We start from the raw sequence: 27,607 nt of genomic DNA on the forward strand, positions 1-27,607 counted from the left end.
TTTCCTTAAGGAAGAAGAGTCGGACAATGAAGAAAATTTTATTGACCTGAATGTTCTAAAGGCACAAACGTACAGATCGGTAAGTTGTTACCCATCAATCCTCTCTTGAGAGATTTTTACATCTGTAGCAGCAATTTACTTCTGCTGGATTGAAGTGTGAAACTCCTTATATAGTCTAAACTTGAAAAAACATCCCCATTGAAATGAATCGGCTTATTTTAAAAGAATAATGTACATCCAGTTTCTAAACTGTTATCACTGCAAGGTTGCTGGAAACGTTTGCAAGAAATTTTTGCAGAGATTTTTAGGGAAACACGGTATTAGTTTCTTGAATGTATTTTAATTTCCCCCCCCTTGCTATTTCTGGAATGTATTATAACTTCTTATTATATACATTTTATTCTTTTCAGTTCTAAATATGATGAGAAGATATATTTATTTTAATTCCTCGTCCTTATGAATTCAAAGAAAGCCATTAAAGAGATCTGTTATATCGGTAGTCTAGATCGTTCTGGATATAAACTTTTTTCTGACTATGAACAGTGTAAGCCATTGTAACATGATTTCTAACAGTTCTCACTGTGCGTAATGATGACATTTTGTATATAAACTTTGTGATTTTTACACAGGACATGAGCAACTCTGCAAAGCAAGAAGAGATTTTACAGTCCACAACAGATGCAGCAGAGTGGAATCTGGAAGTGGAACGTGTGCTTCCACAGCTGAAAGTTACGGTCAGGACTGACAATAAGGTATGTGAGAACGGCTTTGCATGTGTACACATGGTGATTAAAGTGTTATTTCAGTCAGTGTTGTTTACTTTCCATTTACAACTTTTTTTTTTTTGTCTTGCCAAGAATTGTGAATAATGGGCTCTCCAACACTATCTTGTCTGAATCTTTGTCATTTACTTTGACCCTAGAAGCAATAATTTTCAGGTTTGTTTTCCAATATTATAGAAGAGTAATTTTTTCTGCTACTGACAGGGCACCTTATTTCCATATACTTATTTCCATATATTTATTCAGTGGAAACTTCTTAAATCGTTAAACATTTTCAATGTATTCATACTTCTGAAAAATTATACCCTTAGTTTAGCAGCTATTAAAACATCTTCCTGGAAGAGAGCTGAGGAACTTCTTATCTTTCAACTGTTCAATATGTCAACCACAGGAAAGGCTGATTGCATGGAATTCATCTTGCTGAACTTTAAATGGCAATAAAGTAGGTCTGTACCTCTGATCTAGTCATCATGGGCTCTTCTTATGTTTAGCAAAAAGAAGTGAGTACTTTTTCAACTGATTTTACTTACCTATCCAGATAACTACCTCAAGATGAAATTCATCATTTCTTAGAAATGAGTATTTCTCTCCATCATCTATTCCAAGGAGTCTAGAATGAGCAGCTTAGAAGTAGACATCTATCTTCGGCAAGTCAAAGTCCAAACCTAGGACCTATTCCTGGCGTTGCCATAAACATTCTTTCTAGGAGCTTGTATAGCACACACAGATCAGTGCAGTATTGAAATTGCTCATTTGTTGTGACCCAGCTAGTTGGGGTGTTGGAGCAATCTGTAGCAGTGATACAGAATTCAATGAAAGATAATTATCTTCCCCAAAATAGGCTAAGCTCTCATCTGTCTGTTGAATTGCTTGCCTGTCTTATGCTATACTGCATTCTTCTATGCGAAGAATTGCCTGGTTTGAGCCACCTTTCTCTGATCCTTGGCAAGCCCATCTGTTACAGAGAACATCATGCTTGATTCTCACGCTAAGAAATTAAAACTTAATAAAGACATACATGGAAAATTAAAGCCACTGTAAGAACTAAGGTTTACTAGATTCCAGTTTAATGCACCATCTCTTGGCTTTAAGGAATATGTCAAAATGAACATGAAAAGAGGATTCTTCTCTTTCTAGCTTCTGTGCTATCATGCTTTCAGAAATAACTGGAGAGAAGCATTTGGTGTTTTTTCATTCTACAAGAAAAGCATCATGTTCTGTTTCCTACACAGTGCATGTATACATAGTACCAGGAGAGGGTTAATGGTTTAATCAGTGGCATTAGAAACTAGAGGTTATTTGTAAAGTCCTGGGCAGGGGTGGGAGACGTGGGGGTGGGGGTGTTTGTTGTTTTTATTTAAACTCCAAAGTTTGACACATTGTGAACAATTGTCACCAGACCAACAAAAGATCTTGAGTCTGCTGCAAACTTAAACCCCGACATACAACATAAGCACATTTTCTCTACGGGCCTTTGTTTCGTCCTGGAAGAGAATAGTGGGCAGCAGCAAAATTGTAGACAGCAGGTGAGCCTCATGGGCTGAACAGCTGTTGGAGATGCTCGGCAGTGCTCTTCTCAGACAGTGAGACAGAGGCACCAGTCCTTTGGTAGTTCTGTGCATGCCCCATGCAGGGGGATAGCCTCGCTTCAAACCAGTGGAACTGCCTGTGATTGAAGGATGGCACGTGTTTAAGTGTGAAGCTGTTTTAAGCCAGGATTTGTTTTGTGCCTGTTATGAGACATTAGAAGTGGCTGTATCCTCCAGGAGCTCCAGGATTGGGAATTCCTCTTGCTCAGGTGCTGCAGTCCAGCCCCGTGTGTCTGGGGACCTGCGGGTCCCCATCCCAGACTGATGGACGCAGCTGCTGCTTCTTGTTTGCAGGTTCAGAAGCATGTATCCCACAGACACCGGGGACCCTGACGTGGCCAGCTACACAAACTGCCATAAACAAGGCCCTGTCTTCAACAGCACTTGTAGGAGTCCTGTAAAATACAAGTATAGACAGCCAGGCCCGCTTCCTCCTCTTCAGCTAATTAAGATTGGAGTTCAGTAGTGAAAGCGCACACTGCCTTCTCTCTAGATTCACAAGCACGTGTGCGTTCATGGATCCCTCAACTATCGGCATGGTCCTTCTGTCTGTCTGATCCCCCTGCCTGGATGCTGGGCCTTCTTAACTGCTCTTCTACTTGCCAGCTTGTCCAGCTTGACGCTTGCCAGCAAACAGATGCATGCACTCAGGCGCTTGTCTTAAAGGCACTCGACATTTGTGGGTCCCCCTGAATACCCGCGTATACCCTCTGCTTGCCTCACACCCAGGCCTGGACCCGGGGCCTGCTACAGCCTGGGACACCTGCAGCCCTGGTCTGATTCCAACGGCTGCCCCGTATCCCCTCTCACCAGCAGCTGGCACTTCGGCCTTGCAGCACTCCTGTGAGATTGCACAGAAAGATAATTAAAAAACAATTTAATAAGAAGACAGGACAGACTGCAGTGATCCGGCTCAGGGCTCAGTCAGACAAGTGGACTGACTGGCAACAGTTTACACATGACCAGCCCCTCTTATACCCCTCTCTGTTCCCCACTTTGTTCCTCCCCAGTCCCTTTCCCCTGCACATTGGTTAATCGGTTTGCATAGTTGCACCAGCCTTCCTCCCGAATATCCAGAACCCCCAGGTTTGCATTCTTACCAGTTGCAAGGGCCAGGCTGACCTTCTTTGAAGTGATGCTTGCAGTTTCTAGATAGCCCACCAGCTAGTGTGACTGATGAGGTTTTTTTCTTGTCCTTGTCTCCCTCAGTGTTTGTCTGACAGGTCTGTGTCTCTGTAGGTTTTGGTTTTTCCCTCCCCCTTTTCCTTATCATCCCATTTTTCCAACCTAAATGATTCTATGATTTTGACAAGGTCATCAATCAGATAATTGTACTGATACAAACATTCTCACACTTCACATGCCCTTATCCATTAGTATAACTGGCCAGGTTTGTTTCATGTTACTGCCTCCACTATTGTTTGTCGGTCAGGTTTGTGCCTCTCTGTTTTGCTTATCATACTTTTTGACAAGGTCCTTAATCAGATAATCTTACTGAAGCAAACACTGTCGCCTTCCATGTATCCTTACAGTACCTATTTTACAAGAAAGTCTTCTAAGGTTTGATTTCAAGTGATAAAGATTTATTAACATCACTTTTTTTTTTTTTTAACATCTAGACCAGTACAGTGCCAAAACCTTAAAAATCTTAAAAATATTTTGTAGCGTGTTCAGAAACACAGGACTGAAATAGCAGTAATTCTGCAGTGCTGCTACTCTGCTTCATTTTGAACTTACAGTCTGTCTGCAGCTGTGCTTTGGGTCTGGGATATGTAAAAAGTTTGCATTGATAAGGAAAATCTTGTGATAAAGCTTGGGAACTGGAACTGATTTTTAAGTAAAAGGTGCCTACCTATCAGATTAAAACAGCACCTTTTCCCATCGTCCATCCCTGAGTCCATGTATGTTTCCTATAACCTAGAAGCTGTGAATAATTTTCCCCCTTCTAATTTTGTCTCACTATCAAAACCAAGTTTAGGTATTTCTGCCTCTTTCATTTCTTTCCGTTCTTCTCCTGATAATAGTAAGGGCTAAGTAGAAAGGGAGGATCCGATAGTCTGGAACTGGTAGGTGCTGGGCATTTGAAGCACTCATTTTGTCTAAGAATAAGCTGAGTTAGTGCAGCTATAATCAACAATATTCAGTACTTGTGCCCAGAGGGGTTTCTAGCAGAAATAGTTCCATGAAGATCAAAGAGACTCTAAAAGCGTAGCTACTGTGGTTTCAGTGAGGATGTCAATGTTTGTTTATGGATCTGAGTGTCACATGTGACATTTAGGAGATTTATAAATTGTGTCACATTAAGCAAGTGCCTCTGGATATGAACATGGCAGTGGCAAAACGATACACGGTAGTAGTATAAAAGAGAACTGACCCTGCCTTGCATACCAGCCTTTGTTTAGTAACCAGAGAAAGACAAAAGTTGTATTTACCTATGCTTTACTTTGTGGCATCTTTTTTAGGATTGGAGGATTCATGTTGATCAAATGCATCAGCATAAGGATGGAATTGAATCTTCTTTGAAAGAAACTAGGGTATGTCTTGTATGTACAGAATATTTCACTGATCTGTCAGCATTTTTGTTTTCTGTTTTATTTGATATACGTTAAGAACTAAATTGATTTTTTTTCCCCTTCATTTTATTTGTGCTAATGCTGTAAAGCTAAAAAGGGAAATATACGATAATGATGATTAGGGACAGTGGGACTGGCAAAATATCTTGTGGGAAAGAGTTGTGTATGTGAGGATTAATAGGGATATTAGGGTTCATTAACGTATGCATTACCATAAGTACATTCTGACTACAGAAGGCAAAGTACAATAATACCATAATACAATCTGAAAATAAGTGCTGATAAAAGAACCAAAATGCTGTCAAATACTGTTGTTAGGGTAACTTATGGACATTGACATTGGTAATTAATTGAGGGGGGGGAGAGTGATGGAAGCAGTAAAGCTTGAAATACGTGGAGGTGGGTAGAGCAGAACACATTAGGAATAATTTTTTGTTGGCTAAATACAGCATTTCTGTACAATTTGTCTCTCTCACTTGTAGGCTTCCATAGCCTTTCTTAATTACAGCACCGTTTTAATACTTTTTGCATATTATCTGTACACTGTCAACACACAGAATATGACTTTCTAGGGTTACCTTGACAAACTCCATAATGAAATCAGCAGGACATTGGAAAAGATCAATAGCAGGGAAAAGTACATCAACAATCAGTTGGAGCACTTGGTTCAAGAGTACCGTTCAGCACAAGCCTCGCTGAGTGAGGTAAGGCACTGATCTTTTGTTGTTGCCTTCTCTAGTATTACCTTGCTATTAAGTGAAGGTGAAAGCAAAGAAGACTCAGAGGAGTTATCTGTGAATTCTGCTGTTGGATATAAAGCAGGGGAAATGCTGATTGGCTGTCAAATTATATAGTTTTTAAGCTAAATTAGCAATTTTTTCTTCAACTGTTCTACAGGGAACAGTAAATGCTTTTTGCCTGAATATTATGTAAATCTGTTGCCAGTCTTGAGCAGCTAGTAAATTGCTAGTTCTGCTTTCCCTGTGGAGTTCACACATCTGTGATGAGTGGAAAAACTACAGTCTCAGTCCAGCACTCATCTCTTATATTGATTACTTGTGCTAACATGCACAAAGTGCTCTGATGACTTCTTGGCTTCATTTAGTTTTTATGCCAATAGAGTGCTGTTTGAGAAGCTTTTTGATCCCCTAATTAGGAGGCCTGTATAAGCTGCCATTTGGCTAGCCCTCCTATTTGTGGGCATGATGTTAAAATAAGGCTAACAGGATTTGACCTCTGTGCTTTCTGTTTACCTTACTGTTAAACCTTAAGAAACTTCGAGACAGTAATTTACTGTTGACAAAGAAGTATTCTGGGTTTCAGGATTCAATTCCATCTGCATTCTGGCAAATTTTCTTTATGTTTATTTCCTCATGTAAATGATTAGAAAACATACTTCTTATTGTGTATGTATTAGGGCTATTACAATTTTTAAAACTACTTTAAATTTTTGAATAATAGTCATTACAGGGGCTGATGTTTCAAGCCTGTCCTCATATATGTAGGGCTGTAAACATCATTGGGACTTTGTGGGAGAGTTTCTGGAGTTGGGACGTGTGAGAGCAAGTTTGGGTGTTCTCTCTGAGCTATCTGCATACGTCTCTTCAGCTTTGTCATTACAGCAAAAAACATGTTTCTTTCCAGGCTAAAGAGAAGTACCAGGAGGGAAGTGGAGGAGTAACTGAAAGAATTAGAGTGCTTTCTGAGGTAAACCACATCTTCACATCATTTCTTTTCCTTATTTTAAAACAATCTTCAGAGAGTTGGCATTTAGCATTTGCAGTTTTATGAGCCCCGTTCTTTCTGATTTGTTCTCATGTTAAAGACTAATCTGGTTGTTTAGTGGAGGCGATCTAGTTCAGTCCCTAAATTTTAAACCCAGGCTGCTGCTGATTTTTAACTTGTGAATTTGGGCAAACTATTGTGAGCTCTTAATTTCCCCAGTTTGTAAAAGAGGGTAAATGTTCTGTATTTTATAATCTGTGTCCTAGAATTATTGACGATTAATCAAGTCATGTCCATAAATTCTTTGGAAGAAGAAAAGCTCAACTCATTTTTAGTTAAAATTAACGATATGAAATTTTCATCTTTCGAGCACTTAAAAGCAATATTTGACTAAATAGTAACTTTTCCATACCACTCAAATTATCTTAATACCTAAAACTGTTTTTCTGATTTTTTTTTTTTTCTTTAAATCAGTGCTCTGACAAATTTAAAGAAAAATCCCCAGACTCCTAACTGCCTCAACACATTGAGTGTTTCAGGGCATTCCATTTAGAATTACTGCCTGATTTTCAAATATTTGAACCCTTTGTCCAATTCAGATTTTTTTTTTTTAATGGCTCTCTTGTTTGGGTTTGAAAAACCCACTTTATTTATTGGATGATAAAGTATCTGGAATAGTCACATAAAATAGATCACACCATAGAAACGTGCTGGAAATTGCACAACAAGTTTGAGACGTTCTAGAATAGAATGGAATACTTCAGTTGGCAGGGACCTACAATGATCATTTAGTCCAACTGCAGTAGGTAACACAGCAGTCCAACGAGAGTTTTCTACCAAAGATTTCTGAGTGTATGGATTTTGCAGAATTACAGCTTCTTTGTATTTCACTCTCAAGGAAGTAAGTTTGAAAAAGATCACTTTACGATGACTTCAGATTTATGTATTTGTGCTTTGGAAGTTATTGACTGGTTAGTAATGATGAATATATTACTACTTGGCAGCCTTCAAACTATGTAGATGCAGTGATGCATATCTGAGATAAACTAGCCACATTGGCTGTTAATACTGATCTGCTTTCAAGCATGCAATCAAATCTCAGCCCACTTACCGATACCAGTACCACTGTAGGTATGCATTAACAATGCAGCGATGTTTCTTTTTTGTTACTGAAAAGGCTTATTGAAGCCTTAATGAAGGGCCATTTTTATATTGTAGACAAAAATACTAAATTATTACCTAGACTGTACCATAGAATCGCATATTTGCTTTTTCTTCATTATCTACAATGCCAAACTGGTCGATAGCCAGTGCTGAAATGCACTTTTATTGTTCGTACATGCATTTTACATACCTGTACCCATGCCAGTGCCAGCAGGCTTGACTGCTGCACCATCTTTTGCTGCAGTGCTGTTTCTCAGGTTTCCACCATCACCTACTGAAGTCCTGACACTTCCAGAAGGGCAGCTGGCTGGCATGGTCATTTGGTGAATCTTGGTCTGCAGGGTTATTGGTTCCTACATTCCATCCAGCACCATCCTGCAACACTTACACTCTTGTTTTTATTGTTTTGGAATGTGCAAATTCTTAATAACACCATGCTGTTTGGCCAACTTGTTACTCTTTTTGCTGTAATTTTTACAATGTTAATTTATTTACAGTTAAATTAAAATTTTCTTAATGTTTGAAAAAAAAGTTCCTCTGTATACAACAACTAAGACAGATTAGATCATTTTTTTAACTAATGCAGTTATTCAGCAGAGAATTTTTTTTGTTTTCTTTTTTTAACTTGACATTCATCTGGTTTAATTAAGAAAAAAATATCTATTTTAAGATTACAGAAGTATTAGAGAAAGTAAAGCAGGAAACAGAAGAGAAAGGAAGCAGTATGACTGATGGTGGTGAGTACATTTTTTCCTCAAACCAAACACCTGTTTCCTCAGTGATAGGTACATAATTTGTCCTTTATTAAAAAAAAATAAAACAAGACCAGAATGAGTGACTAGTCTAAAATATCAATATTAAAATTTTAAAAGGTGTCTAAGAAAATCAGGAGTCTAAACCTCTTTGAAAAGGTTACATAAGTCTGCAGAATTCCAGGATTTCCCCCTTTGGTAAATTATTTGTAAAAATCTGAAAAAAAAAGAGTTTTGTCTCTGCTTTGAATAGTTATCAACTCACTGGAAGAAATTTAGCACATTACAGGTTCAAGCCCTTTTACTCTGAAATAGAGGCGGTAGCTCTTGGATTCCCTAAGGCTGGCTGGAGTCTGTGAGAAAATTAATTTTGGTATTTTGGTGTTTGGACTTTTTTAATATTTAAAACTACATACCTATTTGAATTAGTTTGTCTCAGACTCAGGATTTGGTGGTTTGAGATTTTTCCTGATAAATGCATTCTGTTGCAAATGTAGAAGGAGTACGTATGCAGAAATAAATTGATGCATGTTACAGTAGGACTAAATATGCAAGCTGTATCCATATTTAACTGTAACCATTACAGCTAATTTACTTAAGTAGTTGTAAGTATTATTGTATGAATAAATTTTGTGCACCCTTGCTTCACTGTGAAGGAGCTATTCGCGTACTCCAAGCACCTTTTCAGTATTATGGCATGGCCAAGGGTCAGGATAAACTCTAGAGCCCAGAATTATAAGGAGCAATAGGATGAAGCAGCAGCATCCCTAGGGTGATATTAGTGGGAAGTGAGGGATTAGGAACAAAGTATGGCGCACAAAACATTTTAATAGCTTTTCATAGGTAAGATGACGTCCTGCTGAAGGTGTCTTCAGTTCTCTACCAAACCCCAAGTCAGCTATTGGGATGAGGCTTTCAGCTGAGCAAAACACATCATTGACAAACCTATCTTAATGTTGATGCACATCTTTATACAGATCTTAGCTGTCAAGAAGACAGCAAAATTGTCATCGCCTATTTCTGTCTTTAAAGTGTCTTGCATGTTAAAAATGATGTATCAGTACAATCAAGTCTTTAGAGTAGAACGCCCTTTTGTTCATTCAACTCTTCAATTTTAAGGAGTGAATTATAGAAAATAATGTTTTTGTGTTAAGTAGCTGACACAGAGTTGCACTGTATCTTTTTTTGAACAGCTCCTCTAGTGAAGATTAAACAGGCCTTAACAAAACTGAAGCAAGAAACCATTCAGATGGACATTCAAATTGGTGTAATGGAACACACATTACTCCAATCAAAGCTGAAAGAGAAATCCAATATGACTAGAGATATGCATGCAACAATGATTCCAGAAGCCACAGTAGGTGCCTATTAAAATTGTTTGGAGCTGACTTGGTTTGCCCAAAATACTGTTTTCTACCATTTGCTTTTTTGTTAATTTAGATGCTCCTTTTTGTTGGGGGAGGGGGGCATTAATTTTTCTTTTTTGTTTTTAAGAAGATGCTTGTCATACACTTTTAAGAAGTAACATGCGCACTTTGGACTCAGCATGGAGTCATGTTTAGTTTTGTGCTGTAAAGATATACTGCAGATCCCTTCCAGATATACTAATAAATTCTTATTAATGAACATGTCTCTTCTTCATTGGAGAATGTTATGTAGCGTGAAAGTCTACAGAATGATACTGACAGCCTGTAATCTTGATATTCTGCAGTGCTGAAAGACAATTGCTTGCAAAGGACTTGAAATGAATTTTAAATGTCTATTATTGCCATTTACATATATATAGTATAAAATCTTTAATTGCTGATGTTGAAATAATACAGCATTATCCTTTCTAAAAGACTGGGTCAAAATTGATTTCAGCTGCAAGTAAAAGTAAATTGTTGCTTCCACTTTATGAATTACACAAAAAACTAATGTTGTAATAGTTGCAGTAACGCTGGCGTGCTCCTAGGGCAACCCTACACAAATTTGTGAATGGACAACCACCGAATTCCTCACTATCCTTTTTTTTTTTTTTTTTTTTGCCATTTTTTTTGAGTGATTCTTTAGACAGACTGGTATGGATGAGTTTTGTAACTATTTTTATTTCTACATTGCCTGTAACAGAAGCAACGATAACGAAATCTATACAAGAACAGAGAATGTGAAAAGTATTGTTTGGAAATTACTTTTGGCTTTCTAATGTTTTTTTCTTGTGTCATCACTGGTTCAGAGTCACTTTATATTAGCATTGGGTCAACAGCTGCTTTCATTTATAGCATGTAGTAGAACCCCGTGGACATCATTTGGATTATTCTTGTTTTCTGTTCTTGTGTCAGAACACCTACTTTTGATCTCCGTTGAGAAAAAATGTTGCCAAATCTAGTTGTGTAATACGGAACGAGAAGAAAAATGTAGGAGGAAGGGGTTGGAAATGTAATGGCAACAGGGAGCTCCCTTTTTGTCTCAGTAAATGTTTAGGTAGGGGGTGATTCTAGACATTATAGGTAATGAAGGAGTGTGAAACAACAACATAACCTTATTAAAGTACTAGTGCATCCTTTTGGTTACCATTGTTCATAAGCCATGGACAGTATTGGTACAATTCCAGTGGTATTAAAATCCTCCCCTAACTTCTGTAGGTAATTCCATTCATCTTACAATTAATTTCTCTCACTTAAAGGTGAGTAGTATTCTGCAGAATCAGTGGATCAATTCCGTGTCCGAAAGTCAAGACGCTTGACGCAGTCAGTGCCATAAGCCAGTTTCTTAATGTTGTTGTGCTTCAGTATTTCATTTGCCAAAAAGAAAAAGCCCTAAACCCATCAGATTTTAGTAAGTGAAAAGCTCTATGTAAATGCCAATTATCATAATTTACCTGTGCAAGCAACTGCTGAAAATCTCTATGAATCACACTGGAAATCAGTTTGCAACTTCTTTTGCTGCCTACCTATATCCTCCCACATTCAGCTTAAATTAGAAGAGTTATTATTCACGTTCCCTTTGTTAGGTGGTGTTGCTACTGCATATTTACTTTAACAGTAGGTTTACTTCAACTTAAGATAAAAGCAATCTCCTTCTGCATTGCCTGCAAAGCAGCTCGCTGACACTTTCGGGTTGCAAATGTTGTGCTGTGTAAATGCTGTTTATGTAAATACTTTCCCTGAGAAACTCCTCCTTCATGCTAATACAACAAACAAAATGAATCAAAAACTTTCGCTGATAAATCGAGCCTCTTATTCTATTAGAAGTGAATCTGTTGAGACAAGCATGGTCAGAAACCCTCTAATGTGGTATAAAAATCTCCAGGAGAAAAGCTAGTATCCTTTGTGCCAAAGTAGTTCTAAAATAGTGTGCTAATTATATGCAATTAATCTACATTATTTGTCATGGTACTGTCTGAAACTGCATTAATCTAAGCAGGACACTTTCGTTGTCTCAAGAGTGATACGTGTCCCTCAATTGTCATCTGGCAAAGAGTGGCATTTGCCCATTTAGACAGTAAAACCACTTGACCCTGCGTTGAAAGCAGTCTTACTGATCCAGCCAGCAGCCACGCCACCTTCCTTAAACGCACGAGGAGAGCAACGAGGTCTGTCACAAGCAGCCTGAAAGGCTGTTCTAAAAAAGCAATTATCTATGTAATTATTCCACTGCTGGATCAATGCAGGAAGCAGAAGCCACATTAAAATTAAATCACTTGATTCACGTTGTTTCATACATTGCTCATAATCTAATGCGATGTCAGAACTGAAGACCAACAAAGCGAAGGTGTCCCTAAGTTAGCAGGCTGCACGTGAAGCTGTGCCGTGCTAGAAAACAGTCTCTCTTCTTCTGAAGAACACTGGGGGCAGAAGGACTATTAATAAGAGTTAACTTTTATGTGCAGCTCTCTTCTCCCAAGGGCCTTTACCGTTTTCACTCCGTTGAAATACGCCAGCATGGAGGCACGGTGTCACTGTTAGATGTCATCTAGAAGCCAAATAGAAGCTAGCTGTAGACAGACCCAGAAGTAGCACAGAGGGACAAACAAGGAGTTTCATTTGCTGAATCTGGCCAGAGAAGCCATGGGTTTCGTCCTTGCTGTGAGGACTGCAATAGTTCAGTCTCATACGTGGCCCCAGGGAGAGCTGAGACTTGGCTCTTGGAAACGCGTGGCTGAGGAAGGCTCAGCAGCAGCCAGCTCACTCTCCTGCCTGTACTCCCCAAAGCTCCAGGAAAGGAACACTAGCAACGTCTTACTTCTTAGGGCGTCTGCAGCTCTGAAATCCCTCTGAACCCTGTAATATGACTCAATGTCCTGTTGCCCTGGGCTATCTTATCTCTGGGCTAGGATGTAATGGATGCAAGTGCCCTGCTAGGAACTGGAAGTAGTCTTAGTGTTCGCTGCCATACTAGAGGTGCTGTTTACGGGCCATTTAGGATGTCTGAGAGTGATGTTATATTTATTAAAGTAAGAGGGTAATGTGTGTAACATTCCAATCCCCATTCCCTTCTAATGTCAGCAGACAGTGTGATTTGCTGAATATTATGTGCTGTGCTGGTAAAAAGTGCAAAGTAAGGGGCTGGATGTTTACCTCTTAATCCAATCCTTGCATTGAGAACCTTCTGTGGAGTTAATGACTTACTACTGAAATTGCAAGAGCTTAATAGTGGCTTTCAATCCTACGCCAAGAATTTGGTTTTTTGGTAATGACACAAGTTAATCATTTGAACTTGCATCAGTGGGTACTGTGCAGGAAGGTGAACCAGCAGTTCACGTGAATTTGAGAAACCACCAACTGTTACAAACAACTCCCAGATCGGGTCAAAATATTCTCACTCTTTTCTGCAGATGTCATTAAAGGCCTTCCCCTCTTCCCCCACCTGAAAGAGGAACTTCAGGGAAAATTCTTCCTTGAAAAGCAAAACAAATGCCCACCTACTATCAAACATTGCTGCTTTTTTTGGAGCATAGCTCTGCTGTGCGCCATGACATACAAAAAAATCACTGTATTGCTAACTGTAAGTTACAGTAAGAGCAATTAAGTCATCTCTGCATGACCTATAAAAAAGACTAGGCATAAATGATGAGCCTGTATGTGAACATTTCCAGCTTCTGAGCTCTTTGAATTTTGCATCCAAATTTTGCAGCCTGGGCTTCTCTCCAAGTTTGACGCGTGTTAATTAAAAAAAGAAGAAATCAGTGTGATGCTGTTTCTTTTCACGCTGGCTCTCAGCCCGCTCCCCGAGCGTCAGGGCTGCAGCGTGCCTCCAGAAGGCAGCTGCGCGTGCACGGGCGCAGGCGCTGCGCGCCCCCCGCCTCTCCTTTGGCCGAAACCAGCAGCAGGCTTCGGCAGCGTAACAACGTGGCTGCGAATGCCCTGTCCCCGCTCCCACAGTGTCACTGCTTTCTGCTTTCACGTTGATGTATTAACGTTTTAGGAAATGGCTGGGTGTTTTCTGACAAAGGCTTGAACTAAAACTTGGGAAATGACATCAGAGCTTAAGTGAAGAGAGGATATGAGCACCAGCTTTTCTGCACAAATACTGTTCATAGGTGGGGAGTTCCCACAGGAGGCTCTGAGATTGCAAAAGTTATTTTTGCCTGCCATTTCCTCCTCGCGATGTATCTCTCACTTCAGCAAACACCATTACCAGGGCACGCTCGGGTATTAGCTAATACTTAACTATTGCTCCAGGGCTTGGTGTTGCTGGAAATGTCTGTCTGTCAGCCTCCTAGTAACAGCCCTACCATTTTGCAAACAATTATTCCCAGTCAACACTGGTATGAGCAGGGTTGAGAGCTTTTTATTGAGAGTAAATAACAATTTGAATAATGCTAGCCTTTCACTTGCTGGCTAGTTTTTCTCGGTTCTTTTTCTTTCCTGGTCTTCAGTAATTAAGAGTGGTTGTATCTCAGTACTCCATCCCAGAAGTGGCTGAGACATGCTAGTCACTCACATGTCTTGGCTACCTGTTGTAAAAATCAACAAAGATTAATATTTTAAGGTCAGAAGTACAGAATAATTATTTCTAATAATGTTCCTTGATGACTCACTAATTGCAATTGTTCACTCAAAATATTTTCCTGTTTCTGTGGCTTTCAAAGGATGGCAATACTTCAGATGACGTCTTAGCATTATTCAGTAGTAACATGAAGAATTAAACTGTGGGTTGTAGGCATCCCCTGGGCCAAAAGCTTCCCATCCCTCCTCTAGTTTTAGGGCTGAGGTTTCTCACTGTATCTTGGGAGGGGGGCTCTTGTAAGGTTTTCGTGAGTTCTCTCTATCCTTCTCTCAACGTTGCTGGTCCATGAGCACGTTACCTCCTTTCAAAGAATCCGCTTGGGAAAGAATACAAGCCAGTAGTCAGGCCGAGGGAGACAGGCCGTTTGTGAAATTTTGCTGGAAGCTAGTGCCGAAAAACGGTGCAGAAGGTTTCAAGAGGTTTGACAGCATCTGTTGAGCGTTGTTTCCTTTGCTACAGGAAGCACACAAGTTCCCAGCGTGATGGCAGGAGGGATTTCTGGCGAGTTTGACAAATGCTATGAAACAACAGTAGAAACAATGAAAACTGGGATCTTAAGAGTGTCATTAATTTTGTACTAATCTGTCTAGCAGCCATTTCACTACAGCCTTCTGTAGAGTGCCCATATTATGAGCTCAAGTAAAACATACTTGAAGATTTTCATCATCTTCAGCTGTATCATACTGGCAATAAAAAATATTGTTCTGAGAAGACTTTGTTCCTGGGGCAGAAAGGTATACACTAGGTGCAGCAGGTTTGGAGAGGTTTTTTTGCTATAAGTACTCCAGTACTCTGACATTTCTGTTTGAATAAGAATGTATTTGATACTGTTTGGGTTTGTGAGATCTCTATTGAAAAACAGAATTGCAGGTAACTGTGTTAGAGATGATAAACAATTGAAAGTCAATTACATTTTCTCTCAGTTGTGAACAGGATTGATGTACAGGTAACAAGTTCAAACATAGAATGAAAACGCTTCCTTTAAAAAGTTCTTCCATATTATCTTTGCTTAAATACAGAAAACATGCCTTCACTTAGTTATATTCCCTTCATTGCTTCTAGTTAGTCCTCATCCCTCTCAGGTGCACAGCTTACTCCTTTGTGATGATGCTTCCCTCCAAATACTTGAAAGTTGACCTGAATATAAATGATGCAGTCAGTCTGAGCTTCTGCTAACCTGGGTGGAAACTACGCGTGCGCGCTCCGCAGAGACGCACCAGGTAAGCGGCCGCTGCCGGCAGGCCTGCGGACATCATTTCATCATTTCAGCGTGGCTGTCGAGAGGGGACAGAAGCAGAAGCAAGCAGCTGGCCCCACCTGCCCTCTCACAGAAGCCTTAGCTTCTCTAGAGAGCATTTAAGAAAACCCTGTAGGAGGCTGTAGAAGGCCTGGTAGACTGAATTTGCTATTACAGCTACGTATGGAAGGAAGGCGAACACCACAGTGCTTGCCACCCTTCTGCTAAAAGCAGCTAATCAAAACTCAGTGTCTCATTGATTGCTCTAATCAGGGGGAGGAGAAAGTGGTGATGAAGCCAGGTGGTAACTTCTGTGCCCAGAACGAATCAAACAAAAAGCAGAAATTAAAACACACAAGCTGCTCCCAAATTCAAGGCTTCTCCTGGTAGACTTGATCTCTTGGCTTGTCCTTGGGGTCAGGCTAAATGTTCTTCTGAGTCAGGATTAGCCTTCCTACCTCACCTGTTTTTTTCAGTTCTTCACCACCTCTCTCTTCATACGCTGTAACCTTTATGCCTAAAGCCTCAGAACTCTGGATGGATCTGCTTCTCTCTTTGTCTGGAGGAAAGACACCTTTGTGTTGAAGCTTTCAAAACCCCTTATATTTCAACCGCCTGCTTCTGCAAAGAAACTTCCTTCCTATCTGCATCTTTAAGAGCTGTATTGATACCCAGAGTTTCAAAGCAGCTTAACTTGACCTTTATCAGCAGAAGGTTTGGCTAGGAGGAGGGAACCTTCCATTTGTGAAAAAAAGATGTTCTGTACAGGGGTGGAAGAAAAGGAGAAGTGCGAGAAGATACAGCCGCAGGATGTAGCCTTTGGAAAGCTATAATATTCCCTGTGGGACCCAGATATTTATCCTGTGGCCACATATTGTGGGGTGTCTCTGAACACCTGAATTTGCCTTCCCTGATTTTAGCAGAGTGACCCCAACATAAAGCTTCCAGAATATAGCAATGAGCAGGACCCCCAGCATACAGAAAGATCTCTCACTGCACAACAGTAAACTAAGTCTGCATCGGAGAAGAAGCATGGCATTTAGTTTTCAGTTACTTGGCGTACAAAATACCAGTGTATCAGAGTGAGGGACCTTCTGACAAGCAGAAGATAGAGCTTTGCTGTGGTGCAGAAAATGCAACAACAGTAAAGGGCTATGAAGGCTTTTTATGACGCTCCATTTTACATTTCATCCCAGAGAATGCTGATACCTCCTTTTCACTGTCTTAAGTGTGCTAGCTCCATTATACAGATCCTGATCTTTAAACCGTGCTTTGGCAAATGTATCCTTTGTGGCACTTCTGTCATCGATTATGCTTTACTCAGTGCCATAATTGTTTACAACACGCCACAGTCTTCCACGGGGTGAAAACACATTTATTACAGACAATGGTGCCAGTGCTGATCTGTTCTTATTGGCCCTTTGAAAACAAAAGCCAGACAAAAAGGCATCTGTTTTCAGCGGCGGGTCAGGTTCGTACTGGAAGTCACTTCTTGGTGCTTTTCACCCTGTGCTGGAATACAGCTGCCAGCGCTCGGGGTCCCCGTTCACTCAGGGCTGCCTCCCGGGAAGAGGTGTCGTGGTGGACTCGGTTTGGGGCCAATTCTAGCACTGACCTCGCCGTTCACAAGCCGTGCAGCCAAGTTTTCACACTGAGTCATTAGAGCCCTACAAATGGTTTATAGAGTTAAACCAGCCAAGAGTGTCAAAATCAGTCATATTTTGCAAGTGACAGCTGCTATTTTGAGTGACTGTTTTGCATTACGCTTACCGGGACACTCGGGAAGCAGTGGTGTTTAAGCTTTCCTGCTGATCTCCGTTCCCACCCCGTGACCAGCTAGGGCAGTTCTATCACTCGTATCGCTGAGCCGCACCTTGCTCTTCCCCAGAAATCATATTTCTGGGCGTACACGTCACCCTGCCAGGAGGAAGTGACTGCGGGTTTCTAATGAAAAGTTGCTTCAGGGAAAGAAGGGAGGGCATCGCTCTCCGTGGCCAGCCCGGATCGCAGACCACATACCCAGTGCCTCTGCCTCAGAGAGAGCTGAAAACACAACCGAGACCCTATGGGCATCTGCAACAGTACCGGCGTGCAGAGTGAAGAAAGGCAAGGTTAAGGACATCGCCGCCGTGATCACTCCCATGGAGAACGGACTCGGAGGACAAAAGCTGGTGAACACGAGGGAACAATTGGATATTCCCATGCAGAGAAGCAATCCCAGAAAAGAAACAGGAAGGCTGCAGCATGGGAAAAGTCATCAGTAGCTGGATGAGGCTGTTTCTGCGATGTAATGGGGCAGAAGGTAGCTGCAATTGCATAGGAAGCCAGCAAGGGAGCAAAAGCACTGGAGCAAGTATATTTGCTGTGGGAGTGAACAGCAACAGAAAAGCACAGTCGATAGGAAAAAGGAGCAGCTCGCTTAAAGGAAGAGGGAAAAAGAGGCATTGAGGGTGGGAAGAACAGGCTGGCATGAAACTAGAGTTCACTACAGCCTTAACGTAAGCTAACACAAGGCACTGTAGGTTCCCCCCAGCATACGTGCACACACAAACACCCCAAACAAACAAACAAACCAACCTTACGTTTGCCAGAACTACCTTTGGTGTCCAAAAGCCACAAGAAGAAATCAAAGGAAACAAGGAGAGGTGAAAAAACAGGGGGAAGTCAAAAGGTTAGGTGAGGACGGAGGCTGAGCGACTTCAGAAACAGATACACAAGCAAAGGAAATTATAAATAGGAGGAAGGGGGAGGAGGAGGAGGAAGGCAGAGCCCAGTATGCTGAATATGCTGAAATAATGCTGGGCTTTGCATAGACCTCCTTTGTTAGCAGCTCTTCCAGTTCTGGTCCCTGAATAGCTAGGGCTGTTCCAGCGGTTCTGCAGGGAGATACTCCGTTATCTGCTGCAGCCACAAACAGTTAAGCACAGTGTAAACTGTTGCAGGAGTACTAGCAAGACCCCACTTCTAACAGCTACAGGTCAATAAAATTGTCCTTGTTTGGCTACTACCTTGAGAAGAAAGCGTAAAAAATTTCTTACAGTAACGCTTTCCAGGGCACGATGTCTCTTGCTTTTCTTTTCCTCCCTCTTTGGAGATGAACTGCATTTATCTGCTGTTACTCGGTAGACAAGCAGAATTTCATTCTTGAGTGTTTTATGTCCAGTGTAATTTTTACAAGCAAGAGGGAAATTTCAAACAAAACTAAAGCCATTTTACAGGTTTTCCAGTTCACCAGTGGTGTTCCTGTGCACTCCAGTGGAGTTCCTGTTGAACACTTCCTTTTTTTTTCCAGTTTGCAAGTGCAAATTTGGTGTCAAAGGGCAGAACCCACAATTACAATTTCAGGCAGGTTTAAAAGCAGTTATATTTAAATAAAATTTAGTGGGAAAAAACATCCATTGGAGACCTGCTCCTTGAGGAGAGCCATAAGCTAAATTTAAAGTTGCCTCATACAACTCAGAAAATAATTTCTTTCTAGTTTCTTCTTTGTCCCTACTCCAAACTGAACACTTGTGATGACGAGCTGGTTGAACACTCCTGTGTAACCACATTCAGGTGGAAAAAATGCCCACATGATGAGGCCTAAATGCTTAACAAGCCAGTTGCAGAGTTCAAGCTGGGGTTCAGCTGGAGTGTTGCTTGTGTTCCTAGCATCCTGCCCCAGAGCTGCAGACCAGCCGTGTGTCTCCATGCCCTGGGCCAGGGCCAGCCTGCCTGGGAAGACTCCTGGCTCTACGGAGATCCACCAAGCTGGAGACGGCAATGACTTGTGGACTGCCTACGTTGGCTCTGAAAGCCTCGTAAGCCCCAGCTTTAACAGCCGCTCGGCCGGACAGGTAGGCGTTGGGATGAAGCCTGCCTGGAGATGCAACACTCCGCCGGCAGTCACGGTAGGAAAAAACAAGCGTACAGCCCTGGGACTTCAGCTTTACTGCTAGCTTAAGCTGATCTAACAAGAAGCTGCTGTGGGTAGGTTCAGTTGCCCATTTTGTTTCCTCATCAGCACCTTTCTGCCACTTCGCCCGCACGAGTTGCCAATGGCCAGCAGTGCGATGCACCGGAACAGCTCACCGATCGGCCTGAAAACTAATCCTGGTGGAGCCCGCGCTGCCCGCCTGCCCCGCGCAGTCCGCTCCGCAGCCCCTTGGGAAGGCACAGAATGGCAAACAGAGGAAGGCACGGGGGAGGTTTTTGCTGGCGATCCACAATTAAACCAGCTTCAGCTGGTGGTCCGGCAGCAGCCTACGAGGCCAGAGCCTGTGATTCCCCACTAGCCATTACTGGCTCCTACCAGTACTGAAGAGTTTCATCAAGCAGGCAGGTCAACAGTACATAATAACTAAAACCAAAATACTCTGCTAATTATTCTAGTACTTAGTGTTTCTTACATTTGAATTTGATCTTGAAAATTAAATGATTAAATGATCCTACCTCCACCTCGCAAAAGCTTTTAATTTCAAGGGAGAATAGATTCCTTGCCCCCCCCGCCCCCGGGCTCTCTTGAATATCATTTTGAAACAGACGTTCATGGCTAAATGAAACATTGGACAAGAGAATGGCAGAATGCCAGCCACTTTATCTCATAATATTATAATAATAAAGATCTCATATAATATTATTACCCTTTTATACTCGTTTTGGCCTTTTCCCTGTTGGCTCAGAACATCTCCTTTGTGGTTCACTGATTTTATTCTTAATAATAGCATTACCCTGAAACACAGGCTAGACTGCGGCTCATGCACATAACCATACAAGAAGACAGAGAGAGCAATCGCATTCACTCACGGTGCTTTTCAGTGTAGTATCTTGTCTTCAGGGGAAGTTGCACCTCCTCTCTCTCTCTCTCTCTCCATTGTGGGCTCTAATATACACAGAAACCAGGAGCTCAGGGAGTCTGAGCTAAAAAAGACTGGAGACTGAGGAAGCAAGAAAGCAAGGACTACCGCGTACGTTTGCCCTCTTCCCCAGGGATCCACGTCTGGGCGCGGTCATGACAGGACACGGGGCTAAATTGCTCTTAGGGCAGACCCAGCACAGCCAGTTTCATGTATTACACAGCACCCGAGTTTGGCTCTGGGAAGCGGTAAGAATTAAAACCTGAATCGCATGGAATGTTTGCCATCAACTGAAGCTTTGTGATTAGCAAATTACGCACCATCACAAATCATACCGTGCATTCGCTGCGGAAACATTCCTGTCGGTTCCGTTTCCCTGTTCGGGCAGCTGTACGTGCTATTCATAATGCTGTATAGAAATGGCATACATGACATTACATGCACATAAAAATTCCTGTAAAAAAATGAAACACTTGCTAATCTTGTGGGGACATTGTGCTAAAAGTGGTGTATCCATCAAAAGAAAACCAAATTCCATTTCATGCAAGCTCATCAAGAAAACATACACAATATGCAACCATTTCACAGCTGCCAAAAGAGATCAGTCTACTTTCTTTTTTGAGCTAGCGGGGGAAATCTAACCAGGCAAAGCTGTTGGGAGCCAAGACTATTAAAAAAAAAAAAAAGTAGAAACCATCCACAATTTTATCCGAAGGCAGAAGAGTTTGTCAGTGAAATGCACGCGCTGGGCCAAGTGAAGTAGCGGCGACATTGATGTGGCTGCACAGGAGGCATGTCAGTTAGTGAATTTGTTGGAGGGTTGTTTGTAATCCTGGGAACTCGAGCTACAGAAAACACTTTGTGCAGTTCTGTTTCTGGTACTCCTCTGTACTTACCTCTCCCATCCTCCCTGCCTCCGTCCCCTTCTCAGCCCTCCCCCACACAACAACTGGTTGCATGCTAACAATATTTCTCTTGTGCCTATGCAAATACCGTTAGATCCAAGCATATCCCATGGAGTTTGAGGTTATCATCTGTTCGCATGTACTGAGCAGTCAACAACTTCCACAGGACAACCATTCCCCTCACCCAGCTTTCATTTTCTTAAAAATATCTCAGGAATGGTTATGAATTGTTTAAATGTTTTAGATTAGGACCAAGAGAAGCCCTCCCACTCACCTCCCAACCGCCCCCAACCCACGTGCCGTTAGAAACCCATTCGGCCCAAAGAGAGGCCAGATGTTAAAATCATTTGGAAAAAAATGAGCTTTTGGACTGTGGGCAGGGTGGCTGGATTATTCTGCCCTGCTGGAGAATGAGAACCGCCGGTTCCCTACACGTAGCAGCTAAACCAAGACGGAGGGAGGACAAGGGCTGCACACAAAAGATGTCTCCAGGAGACTTCGTGCCTCGGGGATACACCTAGGAATCAAAGCTTTTCCTCTCTCTGGGAGAGGGCAATTAATGACTTACTCCTGGAACAAGTGATCCATGTCCAGCTTTGGATCCCAGTGCAAGTAGCCCTTATAGACGCTACCGGGATATGCCTACATTCTTCTGTTGGTGGTGCAGTCACTTTTCAGGCCCACGTGGCTTCCAGTCACTTAATTTACCTCTTGGGACCTCAGTCACCGCCTCTGAACGGGGTGATGTGGCCCGAGCTAGGTATTCCTCAGATGAAAGAAGTGGTACTATTATAATTACTGCAGTACCATCCTGCTGCAAATGGACTGCTTGTGCTCGGTTACCTACCACAGATTTAATCCGGGAGCAAAACAGGCTTCTCCCTGTGTTTTTCACAGCCTGGCTCTTCAGAGGAAGGCCCTTTGTTCCCAGCTAGGATGATAAATGGGTTTTAGCTGTATTTTCTCAGAGGGAAGCTTATGTGATTGTGCTGTCTGTCATCTGTCTACGCCGATAAGTTTTTAACTGCCACAGCCAATTATAATTATTTCCAGAGAAAAAAATCGCTAGAGGCAGACATCTCCATGATAATTATGTTTCTATGGATTTTGCAAAAGACAGCAGCAGACTGGGTTGGGGCTAGGGAGGAGGAGGGAGAGGACAGAGCGCGAGACCACACGGAGAGCGCTGCCATGTCCAGGAAACCTGGGAGGCCTCGGCCGATCCTCAGCCCGCCCCGGCCGAAGGCAGCCAGTCAGCCCGCAGGCGCCGAGAGGCAGTCGGCACGGCCGTCTCTCCGAAGGGCTCACGGTACGCGCTGCCTCTTGCCCGTGGGTGTTATTTCATAGGGGACATCGCTGCGGCCGCAGCTGCTGCGGCGCAGAGGGGGAGCAGGCACAGACCTCCTTTCTGCCGGCTGTGATGGAGGGAAAAGATTTTGTTGTTTGGATGCCGGCAGTGGCACTATTTTGCCCTGGGCCTGTACTTGCAGGTTGCAAAGCTTGGATGGTGGCTGGGCTGGTAGGGGCCCCCAGGGAGGAGGGACTGGCTAAGTGCAAGGCATGGCTACGGTACGCTCCATGCTGTAACTACCTGAACATAACAACGGGCACCTTGCTAACTAACAAGTACTTGCAACGTGGGGGGCAACGTGTTCTCGCTGCTCAGAGACCTGCCAATACGCTAACGAAAGCGGCTAAGGCCAGGTTTCTAAATGTACTTAAGTGACTGAGCCAAGATATTTGCGAGCCTAATTCTCAAAAGGGATTCTGACTTCTACTGCATGGGAAGTCATATTTTTACACAGCTTTGAAGCTGTGAACCTTTCTTAAATATTTTAGAACTGACCCACTCTCTGAGCGAATCTTGACTGAGATGAGAGGTTTCTGGAACTGCCCTTGAGAACCGAGTAGAAAGTGACAGTTTTTGTTTAACTGAACCATCCCCTGGAATCAAACCTATTGTTTCACCATTACAGAACTTTCTTGGATGGGGCACAATGCCTCGGGTGAAAGCAGATCACCATCTTCACCCCCTAAATACCACAACATATCATTTCTATAAGCTGGTTGATAATCCAATCCAGTTCTCCCGGACTCGTTGAAGTGGAGAGCATCCGCAGCCACCCGGCTGTCTCAGGCAGCGGCCCGTAGCGGGTGCTCAGTGACCTCAACTGCAAACCTCCCGCGCTCAGGAGCCCTCCTGGCAGGAGTGCGTTTCACAGGCCGAGTTTTCACTCACGAAAGGGATGAGTTGCCCGATGGTTCCCAGCAGCTACAGCGGCAGGGGAATAGAGAACGCAAAATAAAAACAGAAATGCAAAAAAAAAAAAATGCATCCAAATACAGAACATGAGTAGAAAGAGAGTAAGTAAGTGAGGAAGGGGAGGGGGAAGCGTGAGAGAAACACTATTTCCCTAAAACAGATAGTTTTGAAATGGAGGAACTATGACTGCATTTTAGCTCTATCAAACCACTGTCAAAGGTTAGCACTTTTTCACAGCACTGCTTTTTTTTTGACTAGGTCTCCAGCAACTATTACTCAAAGTTAATTCCGGCTTTGGTCTTTGGGAACTTTTTTAATGTGCTAGTGCTTAGAAGTCCATTAATATTTACAAATGGCACTTGAATCCCATTTTTACTCTCTTGCCCAGGCAGGATCTCTCATAAGAAGAAAACGTTGTTGCTTTTCTTTTCCTTTTTTTCTTTTCCTTTTTTTTTTTTTTTAGAACTACAGTAAGTTCAGGGTTGAGCCTGTTCTAAAAATGTCATATTCTATAGAGCTGGGATGTACAGCTTTGGTAGCCTGCCTATGCCCCCGAGACAGGTCTGAGAGTTAGATCTTCGGCCTGGAGAAATGGATACAGAGTCTATTCTCAGCTCTGCCACTGGCTAATTATGCAGCCTTAGTCAGTTCATTTAACCTTGGCATGCCTCAGTTTCCAGATCAAAAAAGAAAGGGTTAACAGGCTCCTTTGCGAATGCTTTGCGGTGCTTGAGGGAGAACAAGGTATTACCCGTTACGTTGCTGCCGCGCTGCGACTTCTGGGTACAGATGGTTTCTGTGAGGGCTACGATACGTACGTCGAGTGAGTCCTGGAACGCGGATGGAAGTCTGGCCACTGCATTTCTTGCTGAGGGACACAGCTCTCACAGGCAGTTTGACAGATCACAGCTACAGGCACTCTCTGCTTTAGGCGTGCAGGCTTTTATGCCACTCTTCAGCACCTTCCTGCCAGCCACGGCAGTCGCTGCCTCCTCTGCGTTGGCTTGGGGGTGTGATTCACGCCTGCTGCAGCCTCACTTTTGCTGACCACAAATAATGATCAATAGCGCTTCAAAGAGCAGTAAACCAGTATAAAATGGCAGATCAGTGCCTAGTAGTGGTAATAAAATACTTGCCTAATTTAAAGACCCCAAAGCGTGCCTTGGAAGTCATGAATGAGGGACTCATGCACAGTTTTCAAAATATATGACCTATTGCTTTTGGAGCACTTAGACCCCAATATGCAAGGCAGAGATGGGTCTGTCCTTTTCACAGCTTCCGACATGTGTTTCTGTGCAAGCTTCTAGAGCGTGCACGCACTGGGTGAAGGGAGACACACAGTACTGCAGGGCAAAGAGAGAGGGAAATGGTCATGGGGATGTTAGAAAAAGCGGTTAAAAGCACGCAGCTATTCCAGCAGGGTTTGCTTTGCATATCTGGCTCAGAAAGGAAAGCAGAACCTTTCTCTCAGTAGGAATCAGAAGCATCAGAACTGCCTTGCGCTGCCCAGTCCTGCTTCCTGAAACCATCAGCAAGCAGAGGCACTGCAGAGCTTTCTCAGCAGCACAAGGCAGAGCATTACAAGGCAAAGTATTGCAGATGCACACCTAGCTAGATGGCACAGCCCCCCCTGAACAAACCAGGGAAACTGCATGCACACGGAGTTATCTTTCGGGGATTTGTGAAGCCCGTTTCAGTAGTATAGGAGACAGCGCCTGACACGCAGCAACACTCTCTCACGCAAGACTCCTGGCTGTATGAGATTTCCCATGTGCGCTGTTTTGCTTTTAGGCTAGCGTGGGTGTGTTACGTGCTACCTTAGCAACAGCGACAAATGCATGCCGCAGCTGTAGCCTTCTCCTCTTTGCAGCAGCAGAGCACCCCCAGTTTCGTTGCAGACAACAAGATGTGCAGCTCTCCAGGGAGCTGACCCTGTCCTCTCCAGGGAGCTGACCCTGTCCCCCAGCGCCGCAGGTTCTCAGCGCGCTGGCACTCAGTCTGGGCACAGATGCGTGAGCTGCAACTGAAGCAGACGTGTCTTCCCTACTGCCCTCCGCTCCAGTGCGTTTCTTCTGGCCTCCAGAGAACATCGCCTGAATCAGCCTGGCAGGAGCAGGATCAGCCGCTTCACGCCAGCCCCCTCCCTCGTTTCTGGAGTCAGATGGCTCCCACTGCTCAAGGCTTTTCGCTGAACTTGAATGCTGGAGGGGTGTCCGAGTGCTTTGTAAATACACAGAGAAAACAAATGCCGTAGTCAAGGCATCGGTATCCATTAATCACTTACGGAGGGCTGAGGAAGGATTTAAGAGAAGTCTCACAAAGTGAGGGTGTGGGGGGAAGAACCACCCAAGCCAATATTAATGTTGCAACTAAAAAAAAATAAAGGTAGTAAAACCATGTGAGACATAAAAAATATGGAAATTCAGTTTCTTGCACAATTTTGATTCTGCCCTGGGTTTCATCCTCTGTTGAACTTTGGGACTTGTAAAAACATGTTTTTTATATATATAGATATATAGATGCACATACATCTGTGCGTGTGTTCCCCAAATATATTTAACAGTCCTTTTTTTAATGCTTCACCAACACATATGCCTGACAACAAAGTATGCATTTAGGGTGCAAGTATTTATAGATACAAAATTCTGAGACAATTCTACCATTAAAAAAAAAAAAGTCCTAAAGAGGGCTACTTCTGGAGGAAAAAAAAAAAAACATTTGTTGGAACATTGCCGAAATCGTCAAATGTGTATTACTCCCCACGTAGGAAGGAGGAAAAGAGGGCATTTATCCTCTCGCTTTCAATTGCAGGGCAACAACAGATCGCTTACATGTTCTTCTGTGTTTTGTGCTGTCTTTAAGAACTTTGGACTTCAGTTGTACGTAGAGTGCTGCCAGCCCGATAACCCACCGGCAGGCCAAGAGCCGGGGGCCGGCTGCTGGCCCCGCAGCCTCCCGCGGCCGCTGAGAGCCGGGGCGGGCAGCGGGACGGCGCCGCCGGCAGCCCCTGCCCCGGGCAGGTTTGCCCCGGGCAAGGGCAGGCTTTCCAAGGGGCTTTTAACGACCGGAGGCACCCCGCTTCCCCGCCCCGGGTTATTCACCAGCGCAAAGTCAGGTGATTAACGGGAAAGGGAGGTGGAAGCCGACGCTGCCGCCGTCCGCGCCGCCCCCCGCCGCGGGGCCGCGGCCCGTCCCGCCCCCGCGTCGGGCGGGGGGGCGCAGGGGGGCGGGTGTGTTTAAGCGCTGCGGGCGTGGGGCGATGCCCCCCTGCAGGGAGCCGTGACCGCCTTCAAAACAGATGCGGCCACCGGGGAGCGGGAGCCGCCCTGCCAGCGCTTCCCCTTTTGCTGGACTCGGCGCCTTCCCCCTCGCCGCCCCGGCCATGTTAGTCAGCCGTTTTATTCAGCCGTTACGGCAAACACCACCTTCGGCTCTGTGCATGCCGAGAAAAACAAGCGCCATGACCCGCGAGCTCAAGCCGTCACGGAAAATACGCCCCGATAATTACTTAAGACGCGAGCTTTGTTGAGGCTATTCCCGCGGGCTGGCTCGGTCTCCCCGGGAGAGTGCAGGGAGCGGGGCCGGGTCCCGGCCCGTGGCGCCCAGCCTGCCCCGGCGGACCCCCCGCCCGGCCGGCACCGGCGGCCCGGCCTGAGGCGCCCAACGGCCGCCCGCGAGCAGCGCCCTCCGCCGCCGCGCGGCGGCGGCGCGGAGCAGGGGCGCGCGTCACCACGCCCGCGCCAGCCAATCAGCGGCGGGACGGCGCCCCCTCCTCCCCCGCGCGTCGCGCA

The 27,607-nt window shown here is 43.7% G+C and overlaps 1 protein-coding gene and 1 long non-coding RNA gene across 5 annotated transcripts in view; one reads left to right on the forward strand and one right to left on the reverse strand.

The window, feature by feature from the left end:
* The window catches only part of IFT57 (intraflagellar transport 57), a 29,606-nt gene extending 9,243 nt beyond the window's left edge, over positions 1-20,363 (forward strand). The window contains exons 5-13 of one of the 4 annotated variants that reach the window (XR_014227456.1): positions 11-79; positions 630-752; positions 4,834-4,905; positions 5,517-5,648; positions 6,589-6,651; positions 8,504-8,570; positions 9,779-9,942; positions 19,465-19,703; positions 19,817-20,362. Coding sequence is in view for 3 of the 4 variants with exons in the window: in XM_082304456.1 (XP_082160582.1) it covers positions 11-79; positions 630-752; positions 4,834-4,905; positions 5,517-5,648; positions 6,589-6,651; positions 8,504-8,570; positions 9,779-9,942; positions 19,465-19,617 (843 nt within the window). In the remaining variant the exon portion in view is untranslated. Of the gene's footprint in view, positions 1-10; positions 80-629; positions 753-4,833; positions 4,906-5,516; positions 5,649-6,588; positions 6,652-8,503; positions 8,571-9,778; positions 9,943-19,464 lie in introns of all 4 variants that reach the window. The other 3 variants (XM_082304456.1, XM_082304455.1, XM_082304457.1) reach the window with 3 other exon arrangements.
* On the reverse strand, positions 14,405-19,437 carry LOC309586853. The gene is made up of 3 exons (XR_014227457.1): positions 17,584-19,437; positions 14,875-15,093; positions 14,405-14,523 (listed from the first exon to the last, which is right to left on the reverse strand). It is a non-coding gene; the product is annotated as an uncharacterized lncRNA (long non-coding RNA).
* Positions 20,364-27,607: the final 7,244 nt, after the last annotated feature.

Source organism: Platalea leucorodia, assembly GCF_965183815.1.
Source record: "Platalea leucorodia genome assembly, chromosome: 2".
NCBI classification, from domain to species: Eukaryota; Metazoa; Chordata; class Aves; order Pelecaniformes; family Threskiornithidae; genus Platalea; species Platalea leucorodia.